This window comes from Condylura cristata, unplaced genomic scaffold (genome assembly GCF_000260355.1).
Source record: "Condylura cristata isolate star-nosed mole 26May11 unplaced genomic scaffold, ConCri1.0 scaffold00002, whole genome shotgun sequence".
Classification (NCBI taxonomy): Eukaryota; Metazoa; Chordata; class Mammalia; order Eulipotyphla; family Talpidae; genus Condylura; species Condylura cristata.
In genome coordinates, this window is record NW_004567103.1 from 12,589,147 (window position 1) to 12,607,040 (window position 17,894).

The 17,894-nt window shown below is 42.9% G+C and overlaps 2 protein-coding genes across 2 annotated transcripts in view; both read right to left on the reverse strand.

The window, feature by feature from the left end:
- Positions 1-851, reverse strand: part of LOC101624913 (sterol 26-hydroxylase, mitochondrial) — a 29,800-nt gene extending 28,949 nt beyond the window's left edge. The window contains exon 1 of the mRNA XM_004674283.2: positions 587-851. Within this exon, the coding sequence (XP_004674340.1) occupies positions 587-838 (252 nt within the window). The 5' untranslated portion in view covers positions 839-851. The remainder of the gene's footprint in view (positions 1-586) is intronic.
- Positions 852-14,402: 13,551 nt separating this feature from the next.
- TTLL4 (tubulin tyrosine ligase-like family member 4) overlaps positions 14,403-17,894 on the reverse strand; it is a 32,820-nt gene continuing 29,328 nt past the window's right edge. Inside the window, exons 18-19 of the mRNA XM_012728962.1 lie at positions 17,335-17,420; positions 14,403-16,850 (exon numbers count right to left, since the gene is read on the reverse strand). Coding sequence (XP_012584416.1) covers positions 16,592-16,850; positions 17,335-17,420 — 345 coding nt within the window. The 3' untranslated portion in view covers positions 14,403-16,591. The remainder of the gene's footprint in view (positions 16,851-17,334; positions 17,421-17,894) is intronic.

Sequence of the window (17,894 nt, forward strand, 5' to 3'; positions counted from 1 at the left end):
CCTCCGGGGCAGGCGGGAATCGAACTCATGCGGAAGCGGCTTTAGCTTCTCAGTGCTGTGCTTTAACCTGCTGCGCCACCAGGGAGGGCCGGGACACTAATTTCTTAATAACAAAAAATAAACATTTTTTTATAGCTGTGCTTTTGTTTTTACTTCCTGAGAAGTGACATCCTATATTCACTGCCGGGAAATTACCTTGCAAATTGCCAAGAAGCTTTTATAAACTTCCTGAAGCTTCTTCTTTTGTTAGAAGTCTGCAGTAGCCAATAGCATCACAGGATTGTAGCGTTAAGTAACATCAGACAAAAAAAAAAAAGGCAGCCCTCGCAGTTGCCTTTCTAACTGCACAGTTCTCTCTCATCTTCTGTCCACGCTAAATCTACTAACTCTTGCCTCATGCCTCCTGATTCATACCACTGATGTGCAGTTCTGTTCAGAAGTTTCCTCTTTGCACATAACCGTCACAGATTTCCAGTTTATGACCATAGCCCCAGCAGGTCCGGAGTTCAGTTCCAGAATCCTCCACTTTTTGTCCAGCATCTCCCCATCCTCCCCAGTCCCCACCCCACTCCACCCCCCTTCTTACCTGGAGCCTGGGCAGATGCAAAGCATAACCTTTCATGAACAACTCAAATAAAAATCGCAGCTGTCCTGGCCCAGCAAGGTCCTTTAAGCTCCGCAGTCTCGGATTGCCAGGCCCAGCTCCAGAAGCCTCAGCAGCCGGGAGGGCTGCGGGCATCGCGGCCTTGGCTCTGGCCTCAACTGGTAAGAGGCCAGAGCCGGCCACCCGCGTCCCCAGCAGCGCCCACCGCTGCCTCGCGCCCAGCAGTGCAGTCATGGGTAGTGTTCAGACGCCGCGCCTCGAAAGCCCGAGTGCCGGCGCCCTCAGCCCGCCCTGGACCGATCGCGGGGAGGGGTATACGGGGGAGGGGGCGGACTCAAGGGTGAATGTCAGGGGTAGGCCCCGCAGAGGCGGGCCAGGCCTCTCACCGCCCTCACTCCCTCCAGGCTGTCCTTAACTAGACACAGACGCCGCCCGCTCCTGGCCCCGAAAGGCACAGACCAGCCAGGGACTCTGCACGCAGGGAAACGCACGGGCTCTGACCTTGGCCGCCTCTGCCGCGACCCGCCACTTCCCACTGCCGCGAAGTGTCCAGCGGAATTTGCTATTCGCCGTGTGTCGACTTTGCCCGGAGCGCAGCGAACTTTTGAGAAGTTTTCAGCCAGGCTGGCAAGACCAGGAGACCCCAGTGAGCTCGGCCTCGGGTCTGGCCAGCCAGCGCCCCGTCCTAGCGATTCTCACTTCCCAGAGGGGCCTGGAGTCGGAGAGAAACGGACTTGTGGCTGGCTTGTCCTGCAACACCCGGGACTGACTGTGGGGGTCTGAGCTCCTCCGGAAAGAAAGAGTAAAACAAAAGCTAGTTCCAGCATCCAAAGTCATCTGATCCCTGGAGGAGGAAAGCCAAACAAAGTTTATACTCGGTTTTTAATTGCAATTCCTTCACGCTCTCCCAAGTCTGGAAAGTAAGGATTTTTCAAACTGCAGGTTGAGACATTTAGTAGGGACTTTTTTCAGAAGTTATTTATTATATATTTTATGATGCTGGTGCTTCAAGTAAATGCATGCACAGTTTTTACCTTTTCAGCTGTTCTTAGAAAAAGTTGAGTTCAGTATTAAGAGAACCCTTCCTACCCTCCCTGGTTCGTTTTCTTGATATGTGTATGTTTTTAACCTCTTAGAAAATGGACTGTTTGTGTATTTCAGTACATCTGCTCCCTTATTCTGCTCCCCACTCTGTCTCTGGTGAGTCCTCTCACACATACACTCCCACCTCTGGCCTTGTATGCATAAATAAATAAATCTTTTTTTAAAATGGACAACAGACTGCTGACTGACATTTTTGTAATCCCTAATAAATGCACTTTAATGCTACAAATTTTTATGTTATACCATTTTGTTCTGTCTCACAAGATTCAAGGCAGTTTCTCTCATTACCAGTCATTCCCAAATGTTGATTAGTTTCTCATCTCAATTTTGATTTCTTTTTTAATTCTAGGAGTCACATAGGAAGGTGCTTTTAGATACATGTAAATAATTTTGTTCTGAAAGGGATCATTCTTTTGTTATTAATTGATCATTGTTACATTATAGTCAGGGTGTATATGTTTTGCTTTTTTAGAATTACTGAAATGGTTTTTGATGCTTGTTTTCTTCCTGAATATTCCATATACAGTTATGAAATAGATATGTTCTATTTATTACCTTATATGTTACTTAAGTCTTCAGCCAGACTTACTTTTGTCTACTGGTTTATTTAATCTCCAGAGAGTTATGTTCTAGTGTGCCCAAAATGATATGGACTTATGGACTTACCAAAATTTGCTGTATGTCCAACAACTTTTGCTTTATATTTTGCAAAATATTTTTCTTTTACAAACATTTTATTTTTATAAAGTTGATATAATGTCCACTTAAAACCCATAATCCTGGACAAAAAGTACAAATGAAATTAAAAAGAAGACTGTTCTATTGTATACACTTTGGCATGCAAACTTTAATTGCTAATAAAAATTAGAACTTCTCTGGGATTTCCTTAGCAGACTTTTCTTTAATCTTAAAATGCTTTCTCTCAGGAGAGCCATCTCTGGAGTCAGTCACTGTGAGTTGGTGACCTCACCACATGTGTCATCTCCTCCCCAATTTGGTATTCCCTCAGATTTTAAAAGTAGTTTCGGGTTAAGGGAAGGTCATTTTTCCACAGGTCAGTTCTTTCACAAACTTCCATCTCCCACTGAAAGTCATAGTCCAGGAGTGCGGCAATCACCTGCTAGAACTTCAAGGAAAGTGGAAAGTCACCATAAACACCAGTATGGATCACAAACCTGAAAATGCAGAGTCCTGGAGAAGGTAACCTCTCTGTACACACGTGTGATGTTTTGTAAGAAGAGGGTAGTGTGATGGGGGCTGAGGTCTGCTCCTCAAAGATCAGCACAATGAGAAGGAACAATGAGACATAGGCACTAGGACTCAAATTATCAGGTGTTTTAGAGTGCGGGGTGCCAGTTTTCAATTCTGTTTTGAGTGCCACATTCCCAAAGAACTACTTTTAAGAATAAAAAGGAAGAGAAGGAAAAGGAAAAAATTCTTAACTACTGAACGGCTCCCTGCTCAATCCTGCTAAGCTTCAATCACATCTTCTTCATCCATTCCCAGTACTTTCAGAATTCGTTATCAGAAATTCTCTGACCTTCAAAGAGAGCACCAAAGAGAATTCATTGTTAACTCTCTGTCTTTGGCAGTAGGGTTCTTTGTGTTCTTGATGTGTGCTCACTTCCACTTTGAAGTGAATCTCACTGGGGTCCTATCCAATAATTTTGAGTTTAATGTATTCTCCTTTTTCTTATCTTCCAAGTCCTCAGTTAAAGTTTTACTTCCTCGTGGGACATGCTAATGGTGGCTTTACCAAGGGTCTTTGCACAGCAATGGAGCAGTAGCTCTCCCCAGGTTTTTTCCTGTATTTTGAAGATCTATGTTTAGTTCATAAAAGCTTCATTGATTATTTTATTACTGATGGATAACACCTTTTGTAATTTGAATTATTAAATTTAAATTTGCTTTGAATTTAGTTTGTTTGATTTTAATATTGTTACTCCTACTGTGTTTTTATGCATGGTTGATATATCTTTATTCAGTCTTATTTTCAACAAGTTACTTTGATTTAAAGTATCTCTCATAAATACCAAGTAGGTGGATTTTTTTATCCAACAAGAGAATTTTAACTGATAATAGAAAAATTATTTTTACAATTTGAGTGAGTTTTAAAAATACACCATAACATTATTAATGAATAATTCATAAAGGAAGAATTATTATAGCCTCTTAAACATATAAAAATGTTCAACTTTACATAAGGTAAAAGACAAATCCAAACAACATAAGAAACTATCATAGACAAGACTGGAAAAAATTAAAAGTTTAATGCTACTTTAGAAGATGTAGAGAACAATTTCAATCCTGATTCTAGGAGTACAAATTGTTAGAGAGATTTCAAAATTTAAATTATACTTGTCTTTTGAGCTGGCACTCCTAGTTCTGGTAGGTTATTTTTTCTATCAATAAGCTTACACATTTGTAAAAATCACAAACACACAAGGATATATATTGCAGCATTGTTTGTACAGATAAAGAAAATGAGGGGAGAACTTAATTCCCTTAAAGAAAATAAGGGAAACAACTTAAGTGGCCATCCATATGGGACGAATGAGATAATTATGGTTAAACCATGCATTTAAATTATTTGCATTAAAAACAATGAAATAGGTTACATGTAGTAATATACAACAATTTCCAGGATGCATTTCTTTAATTTAAAAGAAAAGCAAGATGCAGGGGGGGGGGGGAAAGCAAGATGCAGAATGGTATTACTATGGCCATAGAATTACGCCAGTACTGGCTCATGCATAGAATTGCATAGCGCCATAGAATTGCGTATGTATTCTTTCTGGAAGAATGTAACTGGGTGGTCCCTAGGAGAAGGGAAGTTCCAGGTTCCCTGCCCCACCCAGAAGGAGGGTGGAACTGAGCAGAGAAAAAGGAGAGAGAAGAAGAGAGAAGGGAGGCAGATGGAGAAGGAGACCTAAGGAAGCCACATGGAGCAGCAAACATGTGATGAAGAAACCGGGCTTGTTTCCTGACCCTGGACTGGTTAAGGCAGATGTGGGTGAGATACCTGTAGGGAGGTGACTATGGCAGTGTTTATATTGATTTTGCTTTTGCTCTTTTCCTCTCAGATTTGTCTGGCCATTTCTGACCCTTTTCCATGGGTCCCGGCCAGAAGGTGCTTTAGTCTTGTGGCAGGCTTTCAGGCCTTGCTTTGGGCCAATCCCTTTTGGGTTGACTTTTGCCCACGAGGGGATGGGTAACTTCAGGTGTTTGATTTAGAAGTTACATTCTTTGTGTTTCATATTGTATATTCACTGTATTAAAGTCACTTTTCATTAAAGCTTTATATGTTTTGTCTTGTTGCGGCGGATGGCAGAACCCACTTAGAGCAGGCAGGTTTTGGGGCTTCAGGGATGCCTCTCTGAATTGAGGTGCCCTATAACAAGAATAAACAAGAAACTTGTAGTAAGACAAAGGTTGCAGGGGCAAATGTCATAGCACTTGCTTTTAGATTTGAAGTATGTTTTATATATTTTGACACAAGCTATGCGACGGCTATCGTCTGACAGATTCCGGGTAGCTCAGGAAAACCTCTGAAAGATCAGACTTTCCATGCTAACTTGTGTTATGACCTCCCTTTTTTTGTATAATTGTACTATCAAAATATTCTGAGCAACTTTCAGCCTACAATTGGATTGCCTCAGCTGCATAAGGCCTGCCTGCCCTGACAAGCAAGCACTGCACCAGGGTGAGAAATTCCTCTGAAGTCAAAAGTGACTTAACAATTGGCTAATCAATAAAAGCAAAAGGGCTGTTTCTGCAAAGTCTCTCACTGCTGGATGGAGGAAAACCCAAATCTTATTCTACTATCTCACCTAACCTCCTATTCAGCTTCTACAGAATTACTCAAACTTCCTACTGTCTGGCTTTAGATATGGAAATTCATCCAGGTTGCCTGTTTTAGAGCTAGTCAAGTTTTTTACCTGCTACACTTCAAAGCAATCCACCAAAGTCTCCCTGGATAGGCTTTCAGGATTCTACTACCTAGTCTTTAGATAAGGAAATTCACCCATGTCTCCTATTTAGAGCAAATTATACTTTCTACTGTCTGGACCTCAAGGAAACTTACCTAAAACCTTTTAGCAAGTTTCCTCAAAGTAGGAAACTTACTTAAAACCTTTTAGTGAGTTTCTTCAAAGAACTTTTCCAAACTTGATTAGCAAGAAATTTCCTCTTCCTGTGACCCCAGACCATTCTTAGAAAAAAGGTGATTGTGACCTTAACCCCTTTCGTATGCTAATGCCATCCCCCTGCCTGCTGGAAATGTATAAAATAAACCTCTGCGGAAGGCAGAGCAGGAAGATTTACACCCAACTCGACTCCCATGTCTTCTTCACTCCCACTCCTCTCCCCCTCTTGGAATCTCTGCACGCCGACGCCTACCCATCTTAGGGTCCTGCCTGTGTTGCCTCCAGACACCTCAAAAGTTGGAGCTGGTCTCTGACAATATTTATATAATATTATCTAGGTTTTTCAAATGGCTTATTCAGAAGTCACCTCAAGGGCATTTTCTTTTGACCTTTCTGAAAACTTACTATACAAAGTGATGTATGATTGTCCATTAACTTGTTCACTTGTGTCCTCAACAGAACCAAAGACTTTAGTGAAAATAATAATAATATAGTAAAATAATTAACTCTTTAGTTTTCTTTCTGCCCTTTCTTTTTGAGGGAGTAGCTAAAAACATGTGTTGAAGGAAAATGTATAACTGAAGATCTCTGTGAATGAAGTGTAAGGACAAACAGTGTTCATAAAATTTGGTCTGAGATGTAAAAATAGATAAAAATGGATCTGATACCTTTTTAATTCACTCATTTTTGTGATTTTAAAAACTAAAATAAACAAAACCTCTTGAAAGTAGAGAATTTATGCTTGCATGGATTTCAAAGGAATTCAATTATACAGCAAAACACCCCCAAGGAAAAATCACCCATAATTCCACCATAATTGAAATCACCCTTAACTGAAAAATGTATATGAAACAAAAATGAAAATCTTGCTCTGCTTCCCCAAAGTATTCATTCCCTCAAAGTGAAACACCATTTATAGTTTAGTGCATCTTCTACCAAACCTTGTCTTACATTTATAGGAACATTATTTTTACCTTCAGATGAAGACTCGAGTTGCTACTTTAATATGAATTCCTTAAATCTTATGAAGACGCAGAGTTTGTTTGTTTAATTTATTGACCATTTCTCTTTGTTCTATGAATTCAGTCATAGATTTGGATCCTTTTTTCTATTGGAGTCTGTGTCTTTTCTTATAGTTTTGTTGGTGTTCTTTTTCTGTTTAGGGAGATTAACCTTTGTTACACATTGCCAGTCTGTTTTCCTGGTGGTGTGTCCCCTACCTCTTGACTGAATTTAGGGTGGCATCATTTATTCATTTCTGTTGACCCAACCTGGCATTTTGTGTTTTTATGACTTCTGTGTTTCATAGCTTTGCCTGGGACTATCCCAAAGTTCCTGGAGCCTCTATCCTTTAAGTGACCCTTCTGGATGGACTCAGCTCCACCTCTAAGCGGACCTGACTGGCTAGCCTTGTGTTGTTTGAGGTCAACAGTACTCCCAGGCCATGGCCTGCCCCACAGCAGTTCTCTGGGACAGGCTCAGCAGGTGCTGTTCTCCTTTTCCAGATGACTGACATGGTCCAAAAGTCAGGACTCAGAGTAGCCTCCCTCCCACCTGGCCCAGTCCTCCCACTTGACCGTCTCTCCAACCCCTTCACCCATTTCTGACCAAAGGATTCCAGATCCTGTCCCTCTCTCTCTCTCCACAGACACACACACACACACACACACACATTTTCAGGGGCTCATGCTCAGAGCAAGAACTCAGAGCTCAGAGCAAGAACTGCGAGGTCATCTCAGGTCTATCTGCCTATATATCGATCTCAGATATTCTCAGGTAAGCACAAGGGAACCTCTGGCACTTTCCTTCCAGAACACAGGTATGGTCTTTTCTGTTCTTAGATCCTCAAAACCATTCGCAAAGGGGAAGTACAGAACACAGACCCTATCTCACATCCACACATCACCTGGAAAGAGGAGGAGAAGGATGAATTTGAGGGCTTCCTAGATGCCAGGCACTGTTCTGAGTACTCTCCTAATATTGACTCATCTGATTTTGGAGTCAGTTCTAAAAAAATACAAATTTGTCCAAGTCATCCAGCCAGCAAGGTCAGCCATCCTTCAGAAACTCAGGGCAGTAATTGTGAAGACTCATGCTGATTTCCTCCTGGTAGACTTGGCACCACTGCAGCCCCTTCTGCCACCACAGGTCTTTTTTGCTTCTGGCAGAAGGCCTGGGGTAAGGGCCTGAAATCCTGCGTTTTCTAAGAAGACATTGCTCCATTGCGTTTTTAGCAGTAGAATCTGGAGCCACCCAGACCTTGGGGAGGTCATTCTCAGTAATTAAATGTTTTTCTTCCTAAGTATTTCGCCATATGAATGAATGTCAACATCTACAAAGCAAATAATTAACTATTCTGTTATCTTGCTTGTTGTTCTTTCTCTAAAGGGAATGAGATGAAACATTCACTGCCTGTCTAAGGAAGGAGAGACCACTTGATTAACAAGGATCCCGTGGACTCATTGCTATGTTCTGATAGTTGAAGTGGGCTCCCTATCTTGAAACCAAAGAATTTATTGAAGTAAGAAACAGTATGATTCAGTAAAAATACTATGGGTGTCCATGTTTATTGCTGCTTTATTTACAATAGGAAATACACGGAATCAACCCAAATGCCCAAAAGTAGATGACTGGATTAAAAAGATGTGGTACATATATACAATGGAGTATATCAAAAAGATAAACACAAGCAGCATGGTTGGAGATGGAAGGGATCATGCTTAGTAAAATAAGCCAGAAAGAAAGGGGAAAAATACCAGATAGTTTCACTCATAGCAGGAGCATAAAGGACCAGGTTGGGGGAGAGGTGAGGGGGGGGAATAATAATGAACTATATACCAGAGACATTTTACAGGGGTGGAGTGGGGTTTGGGATAAAAAATTTCAGGGGGAGTACAACTGAGATGGAAAAGGGACAAAATGATGTAAAAATAAACTATTACAATATTTTTTTAAAAACAGTATTAGGTGTTTTTTGGGTCATTTATATGACTTTTTATTTGGGGAGGACAATTTCACTAAGAACAAAAAAAAGTTATAAAACCATTCAACAATTGATAGTTCTCTCACACACACAATTAGAAAAATACATTCTAAAATTAATAATGGTGGTAAACTGTGATTTTTGATTCTTTGCACTTCCCTGTTGTATTTTAATGAGTTTCTTTATAATATCAACAAAAAATGTTCACAAAAGTAAAGTTGTATGAACACCCACCCATATAGACATAGTTCCAAACCAAGTTTTGTCACTTACTAGCTGTGAGACTGGATGAGTCACATAACCTCCTGAATATGCCTCAATTCTCAGCTATTAAATTAGAATATGTGAATAATACATACCAGCTTTAAAGGGCCACTTTTAAGAATGAAAAAGATAAGTTCAGCACTTAATACAGTTATTCTCATGTATCAGAATGTCCTGTTCAATCTTATAACCAGTGTTTACTTTTTTTTTTTTTTTAAAGATTTATTTATTTGTACATAGAGAATTGGGGTACAGGCCAGAGGCTCAGGGCCGGCGAGAGGCTTCACCAGAGACAGAGTGGGGAGCAGAACAGGCAGATCGACGAAGTACACTGCTGAGGGGAGCAGCGGGCGGGTCAGGGGAGGTCTGCCACACCATGTGGTCACCTCCGGGGCAGGCGGGGATCGAACCCATGCGGAGGTGGCTTTAGCTTCTCAGTGCTGTGCTTTAACCCGCTGCGCCACCAGGGAGGGCCTATTTACTTCTTTTAACAAATGAATAAAAGTAGTGCATCAGTAGGTCTGGGCTAGGGTCTGAAATTCTGCATTATCTAACAAGTGTATTTTCTGTCAGTCTGCCTGTTCTGCTCCCCACTCTGTCTCTGGTGAATTCTTTCACCGCCCCTACACCTCTGGCTTGTATCCCAGTTCTGTATGTATAAATGAATCTTTTAAAAAAAATTAACTACAATTAATTGTAACTATAATTTTTTCTTTTGTTCAAGTGACCACTGTAGGGAAAGACACATACATATTAATAAAATGTCTAGAATACCTCTTCTAGTGGCTATTTTGACTTCTCTTCTGAAATACCTAAGATTCTCAATGGGAACACACACAAAGGGCAAGCCAGATACAAAAACACGTACTGTATGATTCCATTTATGTCATCTCTCTGGAATAGGTAAACCAACAGAAACAGAAAACAGTGGGCTGGGGGTAGGAAGGCAGGGGTTTTCTTTTAGGGTGTTTTAAGAACGAGGTGGCACAGCTGTACCCATCATCAATGGATTAAATGCCGCTGAAATGTTCACTTTAACACGGTTTATTTTACATCAGTTTTACTTCAGTTTCGAAAAAGAAAACATTATTTTTTGAAATCTTGCCACTTGTGACATGTGGGTGGAACTGGAGGGGATCATGCTAAGCAAAAATAAATCAGCACATAAAAAAAAACAAAACAAAGGAACAGACAAAACTAAACAAAACCAACTCAGGAAATCTGACTCAGAATTGAGGCCACTGGAGGGGGCTCAATGAGGTGGAGGGGACCCCAGGGACTGGTACTTTGATGGGGTGGTAACCACACATCTCAGGGTGTGAATAAGTACCAAATTAGCTGGAGCTGTAAGCCCGTTATCCCAATAAAAAAAAATTAAACAATGAAAAAGAAGATGCTAAAATGCTCAGCTTTTAAGTGTACAGCGATATTTTAATAAGTACGTCTGCAAACAAAACCCCATTCAAGAGCACTGCCACACGGCAGGAATGGCAGGAATCCCCCCTGCCCTTTCCTTGCTATCCTGTTAACCCCTGAGGGGGCTGCTGTCACTGCTGCACCCCCTTGGAGCCCACCTAAGCAGAATTCTACAACATGGATGCCTGTGTCTGACTTCCGTCACTTGACATGTTTTTGAGATTCATCCATGTAATTGCATAAGTCAGAATCTCTTTTTAATTACTGAGTACCCCAGGTCAGTTTATTTGACGTGCCAGGAGACACATTGGTTCTCATTTTTTGTTTACGAGGAAAGCAGCAAAACACATTTCTAGATATGATTTCATCAGGGGGAGGGGGAGAAAAGGGGAGAACATGGAGAACACCTGAAAGTAAAATTGTTGAGTCATTAAGTAGATGTTAACTTCTAATGAAGTGTTGTGTCCAAGATTGCATTATTTTACACTCACACCAGTTACACACAAATGTCCCAATTTTTTTTAAAAAGTATTTTTCAAGGACATGTTTATTAGGATGAGGAGGGAAAAAAAGGCACCTGCATAGACACAGGTGTGTAGGAAAGCTGTTCTCAAGTTGGTCTTGATGGTCTTAAATTTTAATTATGTTATCTTGTTGCATTGTATATGTACTAGTAATATCAGTAAGTGGGATCTCCTTGTCTTTTTTTTTTTTTTTTAAGATTTACTTATTTATGCATACACAACTGGGATACAGGCCAGATCTGGGAGCAGGGGCGGTGAGAGGCTTCACCAGAGAGAGTGGGGAGCAGGTGAGAGGCTTCACCAGAGACAGAGTGGGGAGCAGAACAGGCCAACTGACAAAGTACACTGCTGGGGGGAGCAGCAGGCGGGTCAGGAGAGGTCTGTTGCACCATGTGGGTCACCTCCAGGGCTGAGGATCAAACTTGTGTTGAAGTGGCTTTAGCTTCTTGGTGCTGCGTTTACCCGCTGTGCCACCAGGGAGGGCCCCTCTCTTTGTCCTTTTTTTAAAAGTCAGTTATAGCTGGGCCTTCCTGGAGGCACAAGGGGTTAAGACACAGCACGATGAAGCTATTTACAGGCACTACAACATGAATTAGATCTCTGGCCAGGGAAGTGACCCACATGGCACAGCAGACCTCTCCTGCCCTGAACACTGCTCCCCTCAGCAGTGTATTTCAGTAGATCTGCCTGTTCTGCTCCCCACTGTCTCTGGTCAATCTTCTCATCACCCCTGCACCTCTGGCTTACACCCCAGCTCTTGTATACATAAATAAGGTTTTTTTAAAAAAGTCAGCTGTATCTGCTTACCTGCAAATTAGGGGTAAATTTGATGAGTTGCTGTACCTCCTCCTACAGCCAAGATAGAGACTATTTTCAACAGTCACTCGCTCCCTGGCAACCACTCAAGCTTTCTCCCAGAAGTTCGCCTTTTCTAGAAGTTACACAAGTGGAGTTACAAAGCATTGCTTTGTTTCTGGATGCATTTCCTTAGCATAATGCACTATTCATCTCTATTGTGGTATGTACATTTATTCCTTAATTTTTTAAGTACTTATTTACATAAGTAAGTGCTGGAGTGTAGACCAGAGGTGCTGGGGGTGAGAGGATTCACCAGAGTGGGGAGCAGAACAGGCAGATCTACTGAAAGACACTGCCTGAGGGGAGCAGTGGGCGGGTCAGGGGTGGGTCTGCCACACCAGGTGGGCTGGCTCCTTGGCAGGGGATCTAATTCATGCTGCAGTGGCTGCTGATAGCTTCATAACGACAAGACTTATTCCCTTGTGCCACCAAGGAGGCCTCTATTCCTTCTTTATACCTACCTTGTAGTATTGAGCAGCTAAATCACAATTTACTTCATTCACTAGTTGCTATTTGGGTTGTGGCTGTTATTAATAAAGTTGTTGTCAACATGTGCCTGCAGGTATGAACTGCCAGGTTGTATGTTAACAGCATGTTTCACTTTAAGACACTACCAAGCTCTTTTCCAATGTACAACTTGCATTCCCAGTAGGAACGTATGATCTCACTGCTCCACATTCTGACACTTGGTATTTCAGCCTTTGTTTTAGACATTTTACTGCATACTTGGCATCTCATAGTGTTTTTTTTTTCCAGTGCTCTCCAAACCCCAGAGTCTAGTGTTCAGGGCTTTCAATAGATCACAGTGAGGGACCTACTCTATGCAGCAAGCACAAACCAGTTTATCTTTAAGAATTTAAAACTATGTAAAATACCACAGATATAGGAATGAGGTATTTATTATTTTTTTATTCTTATAACACTTAAAAATATCATGAAAAGTCTTAGCTTGGTTAAGCATATCTCTAAATTATCTGAAATACTAAACAAACGAGTATAAAAAAGAATGGTGCGGTATCAGGTACCCCGTAAATGTGCATGGGGCAGCCCCCTTTTCAGGTGTTTCACTGGGTCAGAGGCTCCCTACTCAGGACCTGGTCCCCCCTGCACCACTTAGGGAGCACTTGATAGCCTGCCTGCAGACCTGGCAGAGGCCAAGGCCGAGTGAGTCACGGTGCCCTACACTTCAGCCTTGAAGGGATTCTGACTTAGGTCCAGCCATAATCCCAGACAGTAGGGGCTTAGCCCCACTGGCCCCACAGCCAAGCAAATACACCAAAACCATGTCGTTAGAATTTTAAATGCACCTCCCTGACTACTAATGCTGAGTCCCAGTCTTTTTAATTATCCTGATGAAATCTATTTGGTAACCTCTGGATAGAATCGAAGTATACTTCTATCATAGGTTTGTAACAGCACTATACTACTGTGGCAGTATTGGGAGTACTGTGGCTGACATGCTGCTGTTATAAAAATGTTTGGTGATGGCTGTTTTTAATTGCCTTAGAATCTGCATTATATATTTCAGGCACTTTGTGGGTATCACGTACACTTCCTCCCTCTGTCCCCATTTAACACTTGGAACAACAGAGACAAGACTTTGGTCTCCCACACTTCACAAATCATTTCAAAATTGTTAGTTTGTGCCAAGGCAGCTCTTAGCATTCCATTTGTCTTAGTCCCTTATAATTAAGGCACAAATGAGTTTTGGAAAACTGCTCTATTATTCTTGCATTCTTTCACCTTTAAGAAATATGCCAAGAGCAACATAAGATTGTTTGCTGCTTTCATTCCCTTAAACCAATGAAAGGTCAAGTCAGATGAGTACGCACACTGATGCAGCCAGGTCACACGGTCACACTGATGCAGCCAGGTCACACAGTCAGAACCGGAGGCAGAATGCAACGGAGCTGCCCCAGTCACGTTTCTGATAAACCTCAAGTGCTCTAAGTCTCATAGCAGTTGGGAGATTGATCTAAGCAGCAGACAGAGTTGGCAGTCCTGAAAGACCAATTTAAAGGAAGCCAGGACAGGTCCACTGGCTACTGCAGGCCATCCTCTTATTTGGGTAATTCAGCTGATGAAGAAAATGTAATTTTCTGGGGTCACTGACCTCCTTCACGGAACCAGTGTTGGATGGATGCAGAGGACAACCAGGCGTCCCTTTGTCTAGTGTCAGGGAGGAATAACCACCCTAAACAAAATATTCTGATTCCCTAAGAATGGATCTGCGAAGGCAACTTCTCCAGATTGTTCCTTAGAGCTCCAGGTTAAGCACTAAACATTTTCTTCTGCACTTAGCTCCTCCCTTTTTTAGTCACCATGCACAGACAGCCTCCCACCTCTCCCTTTTCTATCAAAGTTTCTCTTTTAATTTAATTCACATATTTCTAATGCTAATGTGCTTTCTTATTCAGGGAATTTGCATTCCATGAAATATTTAACTAAAGGAAAATGTCCCCAGTAAAAGCAGGATGAATGATAGTATTTCTGTGTGCGGGTGTGTACGTTTGTGTGTGAGAGAGAAGCTGGGGGTGTTCTTATTTCTTCACCTCTAAAACATCTTGACAGCTATTTCACTTCCCTTCTAGAATGGGCTTAACATTTCTTACCTGTCTTTCCCTACCCCGGAAGCAGGGCTTAGATTACAGAGAAAGGCATAACCTAAATGCTTTTTATCATGTTTTAATTTTCACAACCCTGCAATGTATCTATTATATTCACATTAAGTTGTTAAAAGACACCAGCAAAGTGAGTTTTCAGTCGCAAGGACACAGCAGAGAGAGCTGAAAGCCAGGCTGGCCTCCAGCCCAGGCCCTTTTCCTAACGGTATCATCCCTCCACTCGAAGTTACTTCCTTCTCAATCATTGCTGAGCAACCCTGAGCAAATCTGAGTCATAAGACACACGCTCTTTGCCACTGAAGTCTGCTCTACTCTTCCAATAACACCCTGTATTTCCTCAATCAGGAGACTCTCACTCCTGTTCTAAATAGATAAAGGGTAAGTTTGTAACTTAGGAAAACAAATGACATGTTCTGCAAAGACTTACTCTACTGTACTCCCAAATTTCAATTCCACACATGAGCCCCATTCCTTCTCCCATCCAGCAAAACATCTGGATCTGTCAGCTACTCAACGGTGATGACAATGAAAAGCAAGCATTTTAAACTGCGTAGGACATGATACTTCTATCTCCATTTCTTGGGTCCACCCCAACCTCCCACACCCCCATTCCCACTATATGCTGTAGAAATGGAAATTGATTGACTGGGTTCTCAAATGGCAAGGAACCACAGCTGGTTTAAGTTGAAGAAGGCAGAGAGCAGAGTGAAACTGAGCAGAGCTTCCTGCATGATGTGCAAGGGGAAAAGTGGGAATCAGAGACTGGGTTACTTGGGTTCTCCTTGGGCCCTAATGCTAGAAAAATGAAGTGAAGGGACTGAAGAGGCTAGAGAGGGGAAAGTGGCAACTGGGAAGTGCCGGGTTAGCAAAGGGCACATCTGAAGCAAAAGCCACCTGATTCACACCTGCCCACCTCGTGCTCTCCCTGAGCTCCACTTTGCCCCAGGAGTGAGAGGAAATGGAGCTTCTGGCTCAGATGCTTGTCCTTTGAGATCTCCATCCGTACAGTTCACTCAGCCAACATTTATTGAACACTCACTATTTACCAAGCCTTAGAGAAGGAGGTAGATGCAGTTAAGAGTACCAGAGTTTAGTCAGCAGTCTCATCAGAAGCCTACCCTAAAGTGGTGACTGCTCCTGAAATCTAACCCCAAGCCACAAGGCCTGGCTTGCCCCAGCGACCTATGGGCCAGATCTGGCTAACCACAGAGAAAGTGGTGAAGGAGAACCTGAGAATTCCTGTGTGTGTGGGGGGAAACCTCAGCTCCTTCCACCCTCCCCCTGCAATGTGTCCTGTTTTAGATGAACACAGACAATAGCAACTGGGATTATCTGGGCTCCTTCATTAAGATCATGAGTCATTCACGAAGTTCATAGGGCCTCTCATGTAACAGAAAATCGAGAACTAAAGAGCTTAATTAACATTCATGAAAATAAAGTCTAGAAGGTTGAACAAGTAGCAATATTAAGTCAAAATACGAAGCTCAACAGTGGTCTGGAGGTGGTAAAGCCCCAAGACTAGATAACAGGAAACATGTCATCATGTCAGTCTTGCCTTACCTAGCTAGTGGGGTAAGTTTAAAGATCTCTCAAAATGGCTCCTCAGGTCAGGTTGTGGGGTGGGGGATGTGAGACATGAGGAAATGAGGACCTTCAGAGGAACTTCCTCAATTATAGAACAAAAGGACTTCAGGCCTAAATCCATATGTTTTCTCTCGAGTTGTAACTCAATCTCTGCATCAAAGCCCCAAACAAACCACACGTGGCTCTCTGAAGGTAGAAACCAAACCCTGCTTTATAAGGCTGAGTGGCCACCATCGGCGTCTCTGCTGAGATACGCAGCGCCAGCCAGGCAGAAGGTGACAGTGGGCAAACGTCCCTCACCTTCTCTTCATCCACACCACCCCTCCAAATACCCATCTTTTGCAATTCAGCTACTTCAAAAAATATTCTGAGGAGGGGCAAGGTGGAGGGGGTGGGGTTCAGGCTGGCTGGCTGGCCAGATGGCCAGGTCGTGTGAGGTAGCTAATGCTGGTGCTCCTGGACAGGGGCTAGTGGACAGAGGCCAGTCATGGGCTCATAGCAGCCAGGAGGGAGTCACTGTTAGACTGGGAGGTTGGGGAAGCAGAAAGTCTTGAAGTCCGCCCAGAGTACTTGATCACCGGTAACACGTGGGCAGAGTGGCTGGGCTCCTTGCTGGTGTCTTCACCATCGATGGAGGAACTGAGTTTCTTGGGGAGAGGGGACAAGCCAGCTTGGGTCTTCTTGGGCTTGGAAGAGTTCCCATCTTCAGAGAGTGGTACACTTCCCTCGGAGGAGCTATGTTTTCTGAAGGGAACAAGCAGGAAAGAAAGAACTGAGACGCTGTATAGCTGAGACTTTGACCTGTGAGAAGCCTTTAGTCTGGACCAGACACAACAGTACAGTGGTATACACCATAAAATATGTGTGTATTTACTTACCTAAATGTAAACACACATAGACATTTATAAGTAAATAGCCTTAAAATAGATTTTATGAATCTGAAGGCTTGAGCGCTGACATGCAGGCGTGAACATGAGAGTGCCGGAAGGCTGCAGATCCCTACAGCTAGCAAGGGTGGCTGAGAGTGGAGCCTCTGCAGATGGTTTCTGACTCCTGCTCAAAGCACAGCACTGAGCACCCCACGAGCCATCCAGAAGTGGACACTGTCGCTGCATATTCTGGTATTCCCACAACTCCCCAGTGGGAAAAATGTTGATCTCACCATAAACTGGAAAGGAAGGAAACTCTGGACTCACAAATACCCTTTTCTTTTCCAGGCAGCACTTACCCCAGCTTGCCAGTCTCTGATTTAGAGAAAGCATTCAACAGCACTTCGCCCTTTGGGGTATTGAGAAGTGATGGCGGGAGAGACCACTGAAAAGCAAAGGCAGCAGTAAGGCCAACAGGGTTAGGCAGCAGTCAGCTGGGACGGTTCGGAGTCAGAGAACTTTCCCAGCTCTACCTCTGAGTGATCTCAGAGCTCTCCGCTATTCTACCTCAGGTATGGGGACCACGTAGGGAGAAGTCTTGGTTATCTCAGGATTCAGACAAGAAGCTGAGGCTAAGAGCACTTTTTGATCCTTGAAAAAAAAGGAACCCAGGGCTCTCCCTGGTGGTGCAATGGTATTAAACTGCAGCACTATGAAGCTGTCCAGAGCCACTGCTGCAGGAGTTCAATCCCCATCCACGTGGTGTGGCAGACCTCTCCTGATCCTCCCACTGCTCCCCTCAACAGTGTATTTCATCGATTTTCCTGTTCTGCTCCCCACTGTCTCTGGTGAATCCTCACCTACTGCACCTCTGGCCTGTACCCCAGTTCTTGTATGCAGAAATAAATAAATCTTAAAA